At 42.9% G+C, this 16779-nt stretch overlaps 1 protein-coding gene across 11 annotated transcripts in view; it reads right to left on the bottom strand.

The window, feature by feature from the left end:
• Positions 1–16779, bottom strand: part of AOPEP (aminopeptidase O (putative)) — a 423192-nt gene that overhangs the window by 54496 nt on the left and 351917 nt on the right. The window contains exon 15 of one of the 11 annotated variants that reach the window (XM_045165114.1): positions 14829–15593. The exons of 9 other annotated variants lie outside the window; for them this stretch is intronic. In XM_045165114.1, coding sequence (XP_045021049.1) covers positions 15411–15593 — 183 coding nt within the window. In that variant the 3' untranslated portion in view covers positions 14829–15410. Of the gene's footprint in view, positions 1–14828; positions 15594–16779 lie in introns of those variants that run through there. One more of the 11 variants, XM_045165115.1, reaches the window with a different exon arrangement.

Below are 16779 nucleotides of genomic sequence, written 5' to 3'. Positions count from 1 at the left end.
AGTGGGGTGCCATTGCGTTCTCCATGTGATTTGCTGACTCTCGCCAAAGATTCAATGTAAAGCTCATGTTTCTAAATGTTAGAAATTCCTGATGTGGTATTTTTGGTGAAAGGCATATTAACTAGATTTAATTTATTATTAACTATATTATCATATAATTAACCTAACATTTTATTTTCAAGAAAGGGGCACTTTGAGTCACAGAATTGTACCTTCAGTGAATCTCACTTAACATGAAGAGTCACTGACAAATGGGGAGAGGACCACTCATGTAAACCCATCAATTCTCACGGCTCACCAGAGCATCTATGGAAGAAAGACGAGCCAAAGTAACAAGGTCGGAAGGAGAGGAAAACTGGACAAAGAGGTTCTGAAAGAGGGAAGGAGTCACTATGTGAGCTGTTGCAGGGACCAAAGATGAGAATAGAGACACATGCTGGGCACCTGGCACCAGAATTGACAGCTGGGAAGAGAGACTAGTACCAGAATGAAGAACAAAGGTATCAAAAGAAGAGGCGAAATGAGGACACACCAAGCTGGCACCTCAACTGTGCCAACCACCAGTGTCCACGACCCAGGCATAGAGAACTACCTTAGAGATTAGCAGCGCCCAGTCATGGGGCTATATTAGCTCTCTGGGTTGGCTGAAGTCAGCCAAGTCAGGTGTGCCTCCAGCTGCACTTTCCAACCTCCTGGGAAGTTATCTGGGTATCCCCAAAACAGCAAGAACAGCCACTCTAAAATGAACTCTAGTGTTCAAGCACCTGGCCCAATGTTAGAAAACCCTTCTCCCCATTACACATAGGAGCACACACATACCGTACCCAGCGGACCTCTGACCAGTCCCACTGGACACCTAAGGTGAAGGTGAACACTGCTGCCTTTCATTGCTCCCCCAAAGACAGAGAAAAACACCTCTCAGTCTCACCCTGCAGCTTCTGTGTCAATGCAAGCACCTTTGAACAACAAAATTTACTTATATCAAACAAATCTGAGAGGCCCGTTTTAAAGACAGATGCCTGCCTCATCTCCCCAGAGGCAAAGTCCTCTCTGGTCCTGAAGGGACAGGCCTCCTGATTGGCCACGTGAGGTCAAACAGACCGTGAGGCCCAGAATGGCACCCCTGCACCTGTACAACACCTGGCCAGCCCCAGTATGCCGAGAGGGCCAGGAGGCGTAACTACAGCTCCAGGAGGGGCGACCGAAAAGGACAGCACGCTACCAGCAGCTGGCCTCGGCAAGTCAGGGCCCGCAGTGTCTTCTTGGACACATGAGACAAAGTGTGTCTTCAGGCCTACTCCGAATCACACCAGAGGTTTTCCGGCCCCCTCGCATTAGCGTGAGATGCTGGAACACGTGCCTTCTGATCAGGTCCCTTTCCATGCTATGCTTAATACAGCAGGATGAGAGAAACCACAAAGTGCAACAAACTACAGGGAACTCAGTGACTTACTCATTCCCCCTGTAAACACTGGAAGAAGAGGTCTTTAGCAGAAACATAGGTAATCAAAAGAAGGGGTGGGGTCTGGAACATCCAAGCCCCTCAGCTGTGGCACACAGCTGACAAATGTTGAGAACCCTCCAGATACATGGGAACACGCTGAAAGACAGGAGCAGAGAGCATTCACCTGCCTGAACTGAGGTACATTTTGAAAAGCGAACCTAAAATGACATGATCCAGTTGAGAGCTGAGGGAGTTTATGTAATAATTCTCCCACCCTCTGGAATTTGGGCTGAAAGAGGATACAGAGTTGAGGTTCAGCAGCTCTCTGGTGCCTTGTGGGAGTAAAGCCCAAAGGTCCCTTTTTGTCTTCAGGAGCATGCAGTTCAGACCTCAAGCTCCGCCTGCTGGCCACCACCAGGGCGCCAGCACAGGGCTATGTTCCCGGTCTTTGATGGATGGTGAGGTGTCAATCAGGTATAAGCTTCTACAGAAAGCTGCTCTGAGGAACTTATGTCCTCCTCACATTCAGATGGAGACCTACCTGACACCACGTTCTGGTTCTCTGGGAACACGCGGAACATGGCCAACATGTTCTGTTACTGGATGTTGGGAGGGAAAGCACCCTCATGACATCTTCTTAAACTAAGAAGAGCAGATGCACGAAGAACAAATACAGAGAGAAGCACTGACTCCATTTCATTCAAGTAAACACAGGTAAATGAAGAGAGATGTATTGCCAAAATAATGAATGCCCCTCACCCACACAAACGTGCATCTGACATGTACTTGTGTGTGCTAACACTATTTCACTTGTATGTGCCTGCACACTGCAGCGACGAACTGGGCATTGTAAACACCAGCCTCCCCACTGGCCTGGAACCATACCTCACCAGGAGGGGTCTTCACCGATGTAGAGAGCAAGATGGGTCAGAAAAGCCAGCCAGGCCAGAAGATAAAACAAAAATACCCAAAGTAGCAAAACATCAGAGTAATAACCCCTTTCAGGATTCAATTATGCTACTTTGAAGTTAAGACTATTTGCATTAAAAAAAAAGACAATTTGCATTTTAATAAAAGCCAGAAAGCAGGAGACCATTGTGTAACTGCATATTCCTTAGAAATAAGTCGAGAGTATCAATTTCACCATAACTCTTAAAGTAGAACAGAAATAGCCTCACAGTTAATTGCTGAACAGAGAGGCTCACCTTCCATATTTCCATATTGTGACTGCAAGCTCGACACACAAGTCACGAGGCGAGCTGGCAGCATACTCTCAGATCTTGAAACGGATGTCAGTTTGATTCACACTGAGAGAAGAAGAGGAAAAACAGCACTCTGCTGCCACATTTAACATCGACTGTCACACACAGAAGTCAAAGGTAAAAGGAGTCATCCAGGGGCCCTCATCACCCAGTCCAACCATCCATTCAGGAGATAGTGGTATCAGACCACAGTCTGCATTTACAAAAGTTTACTCCAGTATACTGGGGATTGTTTTCAAATGGATTTAGTTAGGGTATACAAGCCCTAGAGAAAGCTAGGACTATGGCTGCAGTTAAATGTTGATTCCAGTACTCATCAATCAAGTCATCTTTTATGACAAGTCAAGATCTTTCCAAAGACACAGCATTTCAAAATCACTGAATTTTTTTTTAAAAAACAGTAATCTGAATGAAGCACCATGGAAGACACAAAGTAGAAGTGACGAATAAAAAGCATGCTCTCATTCTTTTTCAATATTTATTTCCACCAAAAGATTTAAAGGACAAATACCAAAATATTAAGAGTAAGTAGCTCTCTGGATAACTGGATTACCAGTAGTTTTCAATTTTCTTCTTGACACCTTCTTAGATTTCCTATATTTTCTCTAATAGACAGTATCACTTTTATAATGAGAAAAAAAATTGTTAATTTCTTTGACTCATGGTTTGTTTGAAACTGGAAGGCCAGGCCTGAATACACCTAGCTGAAATAGAAAAACAGGAAAGGTGCCACACCAGAAAACAAAACTGAGTTATCCTGGGCAGAAACTGGAACACAACCATGGCTGCAACAGTCGCCTTGGCATTCAATCCAGATTTCCACAATCTCAGCAACAAGAACTGGTGGAACACGGAGGCCACCGGATCAGCCCTGCTGGACATGCTGTAACCCATGCCGCCCTGTGGTGTCACCCAGACTTCACCAAGGGACTCTCCGAGGCATACGCGAAGGGTTAGGGGAAACTCAGCTTTTTACGTTAACAGGTGCTTGGTTATCACAAATAAAACCAAATTAAAGTTAATTCCAACCTCCTGCCCCTGAGTAAACCTTCCTCAATATCTCCCGTGATATGGCTGAATTCAGTTTTTTCCTCTTTACCGTGTTCCCTGATAAGCTCCTGGAGAAGGTGTTTATAATCACTGAAACACCCAAAATATCAATAACAGATACGAGGAGGAGTAAAACATTATTAGAAAAATTTACAAACTGATCAGTGCTAAAACAGCCAGCAAAATGCTAGGTCTCTCAAACCCTGTGGTGAAGGAGTGAATGGCAGGAGACCAAGTCACCTGGAGCAATGAACGGAGGGAGGGCAGGTGTCCACAGCTCGGGAGGGCACTGGGAGCTCAGGCAGGAGAAATGCAGAGCGCAGGGAGAAGGGCACTTACACCTGAGAGCGCCGACCAACCTCAGTGCTGAGAAACGCAGCCTGGGAAGGCGTGGCTCTGGGGTGGGGGCTGGCGATAGGGCTCAGCTCCTGTCACACATACACACCTGTTAAACGGCAAAGGCCGGGAAAATTGAGACTGGTAAAACGATCTGAGGTCTGAGTCTGTGCAACACCCCTAAGGAATTCAGTCATGTTATCATGAAGCCTGACAGCTTCATTCTTCACTCTCATCTCTGCTCCACACCTCCCAACCACATCTCTTCCCAGAAGTATGTGGTTGGCCTCTTGATATCACTGCTTCCCCACTGAGAGGACACAGTGACGGGGATGATTCTGCATTGGTGAAGGCAGCAAATACAGAAGGCTGCATCCTAGGGGACACCACAGGGCCCATGAGAGAATCAGTTTACAGAACCGAGCACAGACCAAGACACGCAAGCGCCTGCCCCTTACCAGGATGCTCTGCTCCACGTGCATTGTCCAAGAGCTGCTGCTGCCCCGTCCCCTCTGCCCCTTCCCTCCACACACACGCAAATATTTAATATTTTGGTAATGGGGACCAAAAGCCTATCATAACTTGGAGCCCATGGCTCTCATGGTATCAGAAACAATGCCTCACTTTTAAAACTATCCTGAAATGAAATTCTGTAATACCGTAACTCACATAACACATATGGGGAGACCGTAACAGAATGCCTCATCTCTGACACAAAGGAGAATTAAAAGGAAAGTTTGTCAGAATGCATTAATTCAGATTTCAGTATTTCCACGCCTCAGTACCCTATAAGACATAGTGAAGCAATGAGAGGCCTGAGGAATCCCCATAAACACAGCACTATTAACACAAACTAAGCAGGTGTGTGGTGTACTTACTCAGAAACAAAAGCATTCCCACTGATGACAAGATTTTTTGAAATGGCAAACAACTCTTGGAAAATTCAACAAAATACAATCTTCCTAGGTTTACCTGGCACTTACATTCCTAGATAATTCAGTAAATATTAAAGCTGTGTATATAAAAGAGCTTAAAGCTTAAATATTAGACACAGATTTTTCACCTGTGTAACTCTCCAGCAGACACCTGGAGACTGTGTGGGAGGCAGCGTAACTCCTTGCCATGCTGGAAACGGCTGTGCATCGTACACACTGCGTTCCTGGACTGAACCCACTGAAGGCCAGGAGTACCCCCAATCCCTGTAACCCCAACATCACCCGCATGGGGGTGATTCTGCCCTGTGAGAACCACCCCCTTTCACCAAACTAACCCCACAATGATAAAGCACCTACGGAAGCCAGATTAATTCATGCAAATCATATTCAGCTGAGGCTGTCTCTTCAGCTCCCAGATCATAAGAAAAGCATCTCTGCCACTATCTCCCTCCCACAGACTTCTGTCACTTGGGTGCCTCTTGTCTTTTCCTCTCGTGAGGTAAGGTGCCTGCCCTCCCTGAAGAGTATTACCTTTAACCTGGTCGGTGCTAAAACCCATTTTGGATCATCACAAATTCAAAGGACAGATGGGCCTGTAACAAGTGTTCTGAGACTCCTGCTTCTGCTTACACTGCAACAGTGGTCATGAACCTCACTCATGATGCAAGGGCTGTTTTCCCAGAATGCTCAGTCATGACTGATTATATGACTTATTTAGAAAATAAGTTTATTTGATAAGCTCACTGCCAGAATAAAACATACCTGCAAAACCTAGGATAAACAAAATAATGAGCAACTTTCAACACTTGGTCTTGAAAGTGTACAGTAATCCCTGCTATGTCAAGTGATATGACAGAGTCTTCCCGACAACTTTTGTTGAGCTCTCTGGAAATAGCCCAGATTTATACAAACATCCTTTAGTTGCATTTTTAATAAAGAAACTTTAAAAGCTACCTAATTCTGTAAGCTAGAAACTATACCATTTAATTACTTAAAGCACCATAAAACATGATTCTATATATACGTGTGTCTACTCTATATTAAAACAATGTACGTAATCAGAAATATAAACTTACAACCTTTGGTTTGAATAATAAGAGAAACTAAAAAAAGAAAAGCACAAATATAAAATCCCTTCTAAAAGTAAACTAATCTAATTTTATATCAAGTTTATAAGAAAAAAATACCAAAATGGAAAGTTGACAAACTATTACAACCAAGCCTGCTGGCAGAATCTAGACATTAGAGAGAATCAAGTGCCAAGGACTGTGATTTTAGTTAACACGTATTAAAGATGTTTGAAAAATTGCAAAAACCTGAAAATTGTTCCTAGCTTTCTTCTGTGCAGAAGAATATTTTAAAAACAGTTAAAGATTAAGGTTATTCCTTAAATATGGTCTGTGATTAAGGATGTGGAAAAAACAGAAGCCTCGTACCTCACTGGTAGGAATGTAATAGGGTATAAGCATTTTGGAGAACAATCTGGCAGGTTCGTAAAAAGTTAAACGTAAATTTACTGTATGACTTCTAGGTAACTGTAAGAGGGCTAAAAGCATATAGCCACCAAAAAAAACAAACCCACCCAACATAGTAAAAAAACTTCACACGTATCCACACAAAAACTTATGTGAGTCTGTAAGTTGAAAGTTTGAAAGTTATTTGCACAGTTGTGTCCGACTCTTTGCGATCCCATGGACTGTAGCCTGCCAGGTTGCTTTGTCCATGGAACTCTCCAGGCAAGAGTACTGGAGCGGGTTGCCATTTCCTTTTCCAGGGTATCTTCCCAACCCGGGGATTGAACCCAGGTCTCCTGTATTGCAGGCAGATTCTTTTACCAACTGAGCAACTAGGGATAAATATAGCCCCAAACCAGAAACAACCCCAATGTCCATCTCCTGTGAACAGACATACAAAACTGTGGTATACGCACACAACAGAATACCACTTAGGAATACAAAGGGACAGACTGCTGACACATGCCACTGTGGATGCACCTTCAAAACATTACGTGAGAGCGGGCAAATACATAAAACCATATACTGTGTTATCCCACTGGTATGAAATCCAGAAAAGGCAAACTTAGAGTATTATTAAAAACAGGAAGTAGATTACCGGTTGCCTAGTGTTTGGGAGACTGGGGGAAATAAGGAGTGACTGCTAATTGCCACCAGGGATCTTCCTGAGATGATGGAAATTTTCTAAAACTGGATTCTGGTGCTGACTGCACAACTTTGAAATTTTCTAAAAACCAGTGAACTGTACACAGAATTATATGGTACGTATATTACACCTTACACAAGCAGTTAACAACACATATATACACACAGAGAGTCTACAGTTGAAGCCCTAGACAGCTGCAAAGTGTTAAATCTGCGTTTTGGTTGTCTCTCTTATTTTCTTGACTCCAGAGTGGAAAAGATGACATCAGGCTATTAACATTATGAGAATGCAGAATTTTGCTATTCAATTTCCTCTTAAAGATAATAAAGGAGCATGAGGGGAGGGAGTCATGCAAGAGGAGCAAATAAATCTGCTCTTTCCTTATTATGTAGTTCAAACCGGGTCATGGCCCTATTAGCCAGTAACCACGAGTAGCTTACTTATTACTGAGCGCTGCCGGCGGGGGCAGTGCTGGGGCCTGGGAACAGAGTCCAGCCCCCTTTGAACACAAGCAAGACCTTTGTAATGGGCAAAGCCAGGCCAGGCACTAGGCTATGCACGATAATAGACATCCAAAGCAATTAGGAAATGAGAAACTACAGAAATTCTTATGTATTAAAATCTTATGTTCATGTATTAAAACCTAACACAAGCCACTTACCTCAAACTTAGGTTTTGTTAAAATCAGTATCAACTTAATAATTTTACATAATCAGAAAAACGTAATCTGGTAAATCAGGCTATGCACAACACCCTAAGTCAACCTATGACGCCTGCACTCCCATCTCTTAAAAGAGGCAACTTTCGCCAAGCGGCTACTAAATAAACTCACTAGCTCTGCTTTGTAGACTCATGACGGACCATCTTTGCAACAGGACAAGGGACTAGATGGTATCTGGCACTGTTACTACAGAACCAGAACGGGCTCTGGGGCTAAGTCTGAGTGCCATGGGCTGACACAGCTCATAGACGGAAGGTTGGAAGGGTCAGGGTGACAAGTGTACAAAATGGCCCCTGCTGGAAAAAGGGTCATGAAAGAAATAAGTGTGAGGATAAGCTAATCAGAGTCTCTGGAGTTTCCTGACCACCCACAGCCAGGCCAACAAGACTGCCCCGCCATCTACTCACAGAAGGTCCCAGCTGGCAGCTTCAGAGCATGCACCATGTCTAGAAGACATGCATTTTAGGACCATCATATACATCCCTGTATAAAAGTTTCTGAATAGGGGAGAGAAAAAAAAAGTACATAAGTGGTTAAGAGGGCCAATCTGATAGAAACGGTGTGGAATTATTTTTAGTTGAAGTGGACAGGATCTTATGAAAATGATATGTTGTGGAAAAGAGTATTCAGGCAGGAAAAGGGAAATACTATATTTGTCCCCTGCTCTCCCACTGCTCTTAAGCATTTCCTCTACTCTGGGAAGAAAGCAATAAAACTGTTCTCCCTCTGCTCAGAGACACAGTGACGAACAGACCTACTGACAGACCCCGTGCTTGGGCTTGGAGTACAGAAAAACACCACCTCACACTGCTGTGGCTCTCGGCTGAGAGGTGCCCCCTTGGCCTATGAAATCCCTCCAGGCTCTCACTGCTCTGCCTGGGAGGAAATGGGGAGAAGGTTCCAGCGGCCTCCTTAGGGGCCCACACCACCCTGACTGCTTCTGAGCCTGCAGCTGAACTACACCCTGACTGCTCTCTGTCAACAGAGGTAAGAATATTCCAAGAATGCCAAGGACTAACAAAAATGACCAGCAGTGTGTTCTCATGACTCATTCCCCTCGTCCCATCCCACTTTCTCTCTCATGCCTTAATCTCTATTTAAAATCACTTCACAAGGGAAAAGGAGGGATTAGGTGAATAAAAGTGGCAACCTTCATAATCTGATGGAGCAAGCTGGCTAGTATAACATCTGACATGAAAATTACCCTACATTAAAAAAAAGTACTTTCCTTCCCATAAAAAATTTAAGCATGCTCATAATTTAGAGGGCATGTGGAGTTTAAATCGTTAGCAATTAAAAAGCCAAAGTCAGTCCATAGAGTTTTGTCCAATGACCCTTTTAACTACTTGAAAATCAGATCTGATTATCAAGTACTGTTATGGCTTATCTATAAAGATTTCTTCCCCAAAAATATTGATCCTGGGTTTACATGAGCAAGGTCATTCTGAGAAGTCTTTTTAAAATCAGGCACAACCCACTACTCATAGTTGAGACAAACACTGGGCCCATTTCTTCTGCGTCTGGGTGGGTTTCTATTAGTAAGTCAGTACCTGGGGAAACTTACTACTCCAAGTCAGTTCTACATAAGAATCATATTACTACAAACTCAGACCTCTGTAGCTATAGGATATGTGTATGGGGTTATCCCAACACTTGTTTTCAAAAGCTTCTTGGAAGCTCAGTACACCAACAAGCACTGTATTTCCTGATGGCCACACTTTTTGCAAATTAAGATCACTTAAATTAAGACCTGAAGCCAAATCAATAACACAGTTCTGATGATGTCAACTAAAATTCTCTGTGGAGGATCCCAGTGGAAACTTCCAACAGAATGCGAGGCAGTGTTTCCCTGAGCAGTGGCCCCAGAAAGCAGTTTCCTGTGTCAGCCTGGGACACAGGCGCAACTCAAGGCATGGCCGGGACCGGTCAAGGCAGTGATGAGGCTGCTCCTTGGCCTTAACTCTGGGGACACTTCAGCTGGTCCTACAGACACCAGCCTAATGTTCAAAACTCACACCCTTCTGGCCATTCCTCCCATGGTTACATTCCTTGGTCTAGCTTACTGGTTCTCAGGGTTCCTTCTGTTCTCATTAATGTACCACCAGTAACAAATGACTTTATGCTCTGGTAAGAAAGAGCCCTTTATGCCCTGAAAAAGACCATCACCAATAACATTAATAACTACTGTTGGTGAGCAGTGACACGGTGCCAGCTCTCTAGTAAGTGCTTTGTGGTAACTATTTCACAGATGAGGAAACTGAGGCTTACATAGGCTAGTTTATTCAAGATAAAAAAGCTAGTAAGAGGTGAATACGGGATTTCAATACCATGAAGGCCTCTAGTGGGGAGGAAATGTACTTTACGATTTCAATTTACTTCTAAAAGTGCAGATGACCCACAAGGCATTAGCTGCGGCCATCTCCAAAGTTCTGTGGAGAGAGAAGTTAATGGAAACCACACATGTTCCGGGAAAAGAAGAAAAAAAGTGTCTGTTCACAACAGATTAACATTTCTCTTGCCAAGAAAACTAGAGTCGGGAAACTGCCTGGGAAGTAAACGTTCTTGACAACTCAACTCTTCTCTACTGAGCTATTGTTAAAACGGAACTATTGTCAAAACAGTATTTTATTGTTTACTTATTTTAATTTTGAATTATTTCTGAACTCATTACTAAATGAGTTGTCTTTTTAAAAAAGGAAGTTACTTTTAAATATGCTGTTAACAGTTTTTCACAGAAAAATTCCCACCACGAGTACCACAGAAATACTTCTTAACCTTCATTTAAATAATGTGTCTCACCCTCCAAGATTATTGAAAGATTAAAGAAAGTAATAAGAATACTGAAGGTCACATATATCTATAATACATCCCTCTCTTTTCTCTCTAATAGTGTATGATTGCAAAATAGGTCTGATATAAAAAATTAAAAACCGAGAAACTAGGAATACATGTTCATAAACTGTAACAATCACTTCTGGTGTTTTACTCGCTACTCCTCCTTCTAGTCAAGAATCTGAACACCAGAGCAAGGAGTCTCATAGCAGTAAGTCAGACTTCCTCTCTTCCTCTCTTCTTTTATCTTGAACTCCACTGGATTACAGCAGTTCCCCAAAAACCCAATGTGAACTTGAGCAAAACTAAGCAGAAAAGTATTTTTCACCTTCTGTTCTAGACACAGGTTTGTTCCACCTTCACTTTTTCCACCGAGCCTCTCCCTGGGATGGCTCATGATGACAATGACTCTGCGTTATGCACAGGGCAGTTCTAGGGAAGCATGACTCAGAGTCAGACGCAGACGCAAGCAGCGCCAGCTCTGGAAATAGAGGCTGCAGCCTTCCTCCAAGATGGGAGAGAGTGGTCACAGAGCAGGCCTCGGCCCAAACCTCCCCTGCTCAGAGGTCAAGGGCCAGTGAAATGGGTAAACTGTGTGTGTTCGCATGCACAGGCACCCAGCCATACATGCACAGTGGTACATCAGTGATCCTGTCGGAAGATAGTTCAGCATCATTTAGATTTGTCTTATGATAACCCAGTGCGCTAAGATTAGGTAATGCTACTGTTATCCATGCCAGTGACTTAACGTTTAATAAAGACTCAAACTACACCAGGTGTTAGCAATACAGGAGTATCAACCAGCGCATTCTCTCCAGCACCTTTCATTTGTTGGGAAGGGTGCCTTCAACACAAATGGAAGGGCTCAGAAGCTGCCTTTTCTGTTCACCTGTCCCTTTGGAAACTAGCTGCCAGTTGTGTTGCAGAGAACACACAAGCCAGTTCCTTCCCTAAACCATAATATTCCCATGTACTTTGTCCTGCCAGTAGCAGAGAGAGTTCTGGGGAGCTAAACCTTTCATAACCCAAGCTCAGCATTTATTGATACTACTGTTCTGGGGGTAGAGCTGGTGTCATCTGGCCCATAAGCAAATAGCCAAGTCGGAAAACTACAGAAAAACTTCACTTTAAATCTGTAAAGCATCAAGGGATGAATATATTTAAATATGGAAAGCAGTCTTGGATTTAGAAAAAATTATAATGTATACATTAAAAAGTATGTGCACAGGCTGAAGAAAAGGCATTTGTGAGAGTAACTTTACTGCATTCCAAAATATAATGCCTTGTTATTGGGTCACACTGTTGTTGGATTAAAAACAGCAACAACATTTTTAATTTGTTGTTTGATTACACACAGCAAAAACTGTGATTTTCATGTCATAGTTGCTTGGTCCATGACAAATATCACAAAAACCTCAAATGATCTATACCTTGTAAAGATTACTAACTTAATATGAAAAGCAAAATTTCACACAAACCCTTGCAGACACCTAACTGTCTCACCCAAGTCTTGCCCACTCTTTGGAAGGCCTGAGCTTTCAATATCTTACCCAGTCCACACCTAGGCAAGCCAGCACTCGAGGGTGCTCCATGCAAAGATCCCACTGTGGACGAGTTTCCAGGCCACAGGGAGTGGCCTTGGAGGGGCAGCCTGAGTCTCCCATGGTGTCCTTTCCACCCTGCTCAGGTATCCCTGCTCCATGACACAAGAGACCAGCTGCGCGGGTTTCTCCTCAGCCAGAACCCAAAGCTGCTCCCCCTCCACAAGCCCACTTCAGGAGCTGTTCCAGCAGAAGGCTGAAAAGAGCACAGCAGGACAGAGCTGGGGCTGGTCCCAGGGCAGTGCTTCAGACCTCCAAGTTCTTGCGTGGAAAACAAGGGTTGGAGTTACAGAGGCCCAAAGGCCCTCCCGCAGCCTAACTACGCCAGTCCCATACTGCATCCCACATAAAGTGCTGAAGTGAAGCGTGAGTTGTCGATCTCTCCACCGGATGCTCTCCCAACCTCCGTGCACTCTTGTGTCAAGGACTTCAAGTAGCTTTCATAACACTATAGTCACTAGCGCATTCCTCCAGGTGCTCGACTTATAACAGTTATTTAAGACAGCTCCTTGTTGGTGGTGGTTTTAGTTTCTGAAGTTACCTCAACTTCTTAGTTCTTCCTGATATTCTGTGCCGCTGTACTACACAAAGATGAGATTTCCAGTTACAAAAACAATGCTCTAAACTATGTTAGAAACTCAACATGACCAAGAACCATTTTAGAGAATATTTCAAGACAATCACCTGTACTAAAATTCACTTTTTGTCATGCAATAAATTAAACACTGCAACCCTGCCTAGTGAAATGTAACAGTTCTCTCCTTAGACCAGAAATGACTGCAAATGACAACAGAGGAGGAGGTGCACCCAATACTAAGTGCCACTCATTAGCTGGAATTTGTATAAGCTCCACCAGCCTTCAAAGGAACTTCAGATCAAAACAGCTTGAGGAGAAGAAACAAAAGCGATGACTTGAGACAAAAAATGATTACAGACTCATTTAAAACGGAGCTTTGCTAGAATAGAAATCTTATCAACAGCCTGAAGAGCACTTTGAGAGCTTCCTGTTTGGAACAAGAACAATGACAATTTATTCTACTATAGTGGACAAACTGGAGAGATGCAAATGAACAGTAGATGAGTGCTGAGAAACAGGATTGGTCTTCTTGAACAAAGTCAAAAGATAAAGACAAAACGTAACAGTTTTGTATGCCTATGCCTATATTTGCTGAAAACCGAAGAACAATTACAGGAAGAAATCAAGGCTGTTTGGGGGTGTATGGCTGTTTTGTTTTTTTTTTTTGGTCTGTAAATAAATTTAAGAATGTTTTCCTGTCTCATTATTGTGGAGAAGGAAAAAAACCAAATGAATGGTGTCCATCCACATACCATTAGGTACTCAGTCTTTCACCATCTTATTCGAAGAGGTGCTCTAAAACATACTAAGTACTTAGTAAATGCCAGCTGTTTTAGATAAGACACCTCACTTAACTCCCAAAAGACTCTGGCAAGACACCTATCTCCCTTTGACAGGATGCGACGTGGTGGTGCAAAGGGGGCCACCGTGGGAGCCAGGCCTGAGCCACTCAAGGTCTGAGCCCACCCAAGGTCTGCACACTGCAGGGAGGAGAGTTACCTCTCCAAGACACCACCACCCCTCTGCAGAAAACAACTGGATTTTATCAGTCAAAATCCCAGAGACGCAAGAATGGATTATTCTACAAGAATCAAAAGAAAGCAACAGCTAACAAGCCTACACGGACAAAGAGGACCAGAGTCACAGGAGACAGAGTGGGAACAAAAGTAGGTCACTACAGCTGACGCATGAGGACTCTAGGCTCAGTGACTCATTTGGGGATCCTGGGTGAGACACTCAGATTTTCCACTGAATGCACTACCGCCTTCAGATCTGCAAAATGGAGGACAAAACCTTATTAGGGTTATTTGGACACTTACAGATCCTCACAAGAAACAAAAGCCTTAACGTATTAAAAAACACAGTGGAAACAGTGTCAGACTTTATTTTTGGGGGCTCCAAAATCACAGAGTCGGACACGACTGAAGCGACTTAGCAGCAGCAGCAAAATCACTGCAGATGGTGATTGCACCCATGAAATTAAAAGACGCTTACTCCTTGGAAGAAAAGTTATGACCAACCTAGATAGCATATTGAAAAGCAGAGACATTACTTTGCCAACAAAAGTCCATCTAGGCAAGGCTATGGTTTTTCCAGTGGTCATGTATGGATGTGAGAGTTGGACTGTGAAGAAAGCTGAGCACCGAAGAATTGATGCTTTTGAACTGTGGTGTTGGAGGAGACTCTTGAGAGTCCCTTGGACTGCAAGGAGATCCAACCAGTCCATTCTAAAGGAGATCAGTCCTGGGTGTTCTTTGGAAGGACTGATGCTAAAGCTGAAACTCCAGTACTTTGGCCACCTCATGCGAAGAGTTGACTCACTAGAAAAGACTCTGATGCTGGGAGGGATTGGGGGCAGGAGGGGAAGGGGACGACAGAGGATGAGATGGCTGGATGGCATCACCGACTCAATGGACGTGAATTTGAGTGAACTCTGGGAGTTGGTGATGGACAAGGAGGCCTGGTGTGCTGCGATTCATGGGTTGCAAAGAGTCGGACACGACTGAGCAACTGAACTGAACTGAACACCCGTAAGAATGGCTAACATAAAAAAATCTGATGATATCAAGTGCTGATGAGTAGGCAGAGAAACTGGCTCCTAAGGACCATCACTGGTCCTCAAGACATTATGATAAATAAAAGAAGCCAGATCCAAAAGACTCAAGTGCACATGATTCCATTTATATGACATTTTTAGAAAAGGCAACGGTATAAAGACAGAAAGCAGACTAGTAGCTGCACAGGGTTACCAATAGCAACTGACCATGAATGGACACAGGAGAACTTTTTGGTGACAGAAACCTGTTCTAAAGCTTAAGGTAGTGGTGGCTGTACAACTGCATATGAGTGAGTTTCCCGGCATATAAAATATATACAACATATAATTCAATAAAGCTGTTAAGAGAGAATCAGAATCGCTATCTTCTGTTCTCTGTGAGAGCACTCAGCATCCTTTACCTTTAATGTCAAGAATAAATACAAAAGTGCATGTTTCAACACTTAAAACTAAAGCTTGCATGTGTGACAGTTAAGGAGAACACATCAGAAACCAATCCGTATATGAATACAGTCCAGCAGTAGGTTCTGTTTCTCTTCTGGATTCTTTCTGTTGTTCTGCTTGAACATCTCATGCTGTTCATGAATGTCACGAATTTTTCTTGGACACCAAACAAAAACTGCCCCAGAAAATTAACAGAATGAGCCTTACTACTTTCAGTTATACATGAAACCACATAAAATGACTACTGTTGCCTTTTCAGTGAATATGTCAGAAAAATCAAGACCTATATTCTGAGACCATTTTCCCCATTTTACATAGTTTCATTGGCATTAATTAGGAAAACAGTTTAATTGCTTTCATATACATAAAATCGGAATCTTCACAGATGTATGATTTAGATTTTAATACTCCAAAAAAACTAATGCTTGTTTGACTTATAGAAGGATACATAAAACGATCAATGATTTGGATACACACTTCATGCCATTTTTGTGGCCCATCTGACAAGTTCATTTGTTCTCATCGTCAAAAAATAAAAGGGGAAAAGTAAATAAATAAAAGGAGTATATAACTGTCTTTAGAAATACTGTAAAAAAAAAAAAAAGTCATCTGCAGTGCTGAAAACACATGAGATCTTTCTGGGTAAAATAACACAACATCCAAAAACCAACAAGAGAGGGAAACTCTGAAGACCTCTGCAAGTCCCCACCTGTGATATTCTCATTTCACCTTGAAACCACACAGGAAGGAAAAAAAATCCAAAACTGAAAGATACAAGTCAAAGAATGAAAAACTTACATCCTCAAGTTCAGAGGCAGCCTAAGTTAGCTGCAGTACTTTGACTTGACATTAGTGAGCCAGAGAGAAGTACAGCTTCCCCTTGAACAACGTGAGTTTCAATTGCATGTGGCCCTCTTACGCGTGGATATTTTTCATTAGTGAATACTACAGGACTACAGGATCCATAAGTAGCTGAATCCAGGGGTGTGGAGGAACCTCAGATATGGGGACTCACTGTAAGTTTTTCCTGGGTCACCCTCCAAGTTTTTCAAGGGTCAACTCGACCGACTTCAGTTACAGTAGGTTCTCATGAAAACAACCTGAATTTTGGGAACAGAAATTATGACATCTTCAACTCTACAATGCATGAAGAGCTGAATGAACTGGAACCAATAGTTGTATCGCTTCATTAGCCTGGACAAGGCTTGTGGATAATGCAAATAACCCAAAGTGGTACAACTTCCTTTCCTTATGAGATCCAAATCACTCTGTATATATACCTGATGTTACCTCTGAAATGAGTTTGATTCAATTTTGCTTTCTTTCCAGTTTTTTACATCTCAACAGTAAAATCTCTGAGG

Source organism: Bubalus bubalis, chromosome 3, assembly GCF_019923935.1.
Source record: "Bubalus bubalis isolate 160015118507 breed Murrah chromosome 3, NDDB_SH_1, whole genome shotgun sequence".
In the NCBI taxonomy this organism is placed as follows: Eukaryota; Metazoa; Chordata; class Mammalia; order Artiodactyla; family Bovidae; genus Bubalus; species Bubalus bubalis.
This window is presented reverse-complemented; position numbering and strand designations above follow the sequence as displayed.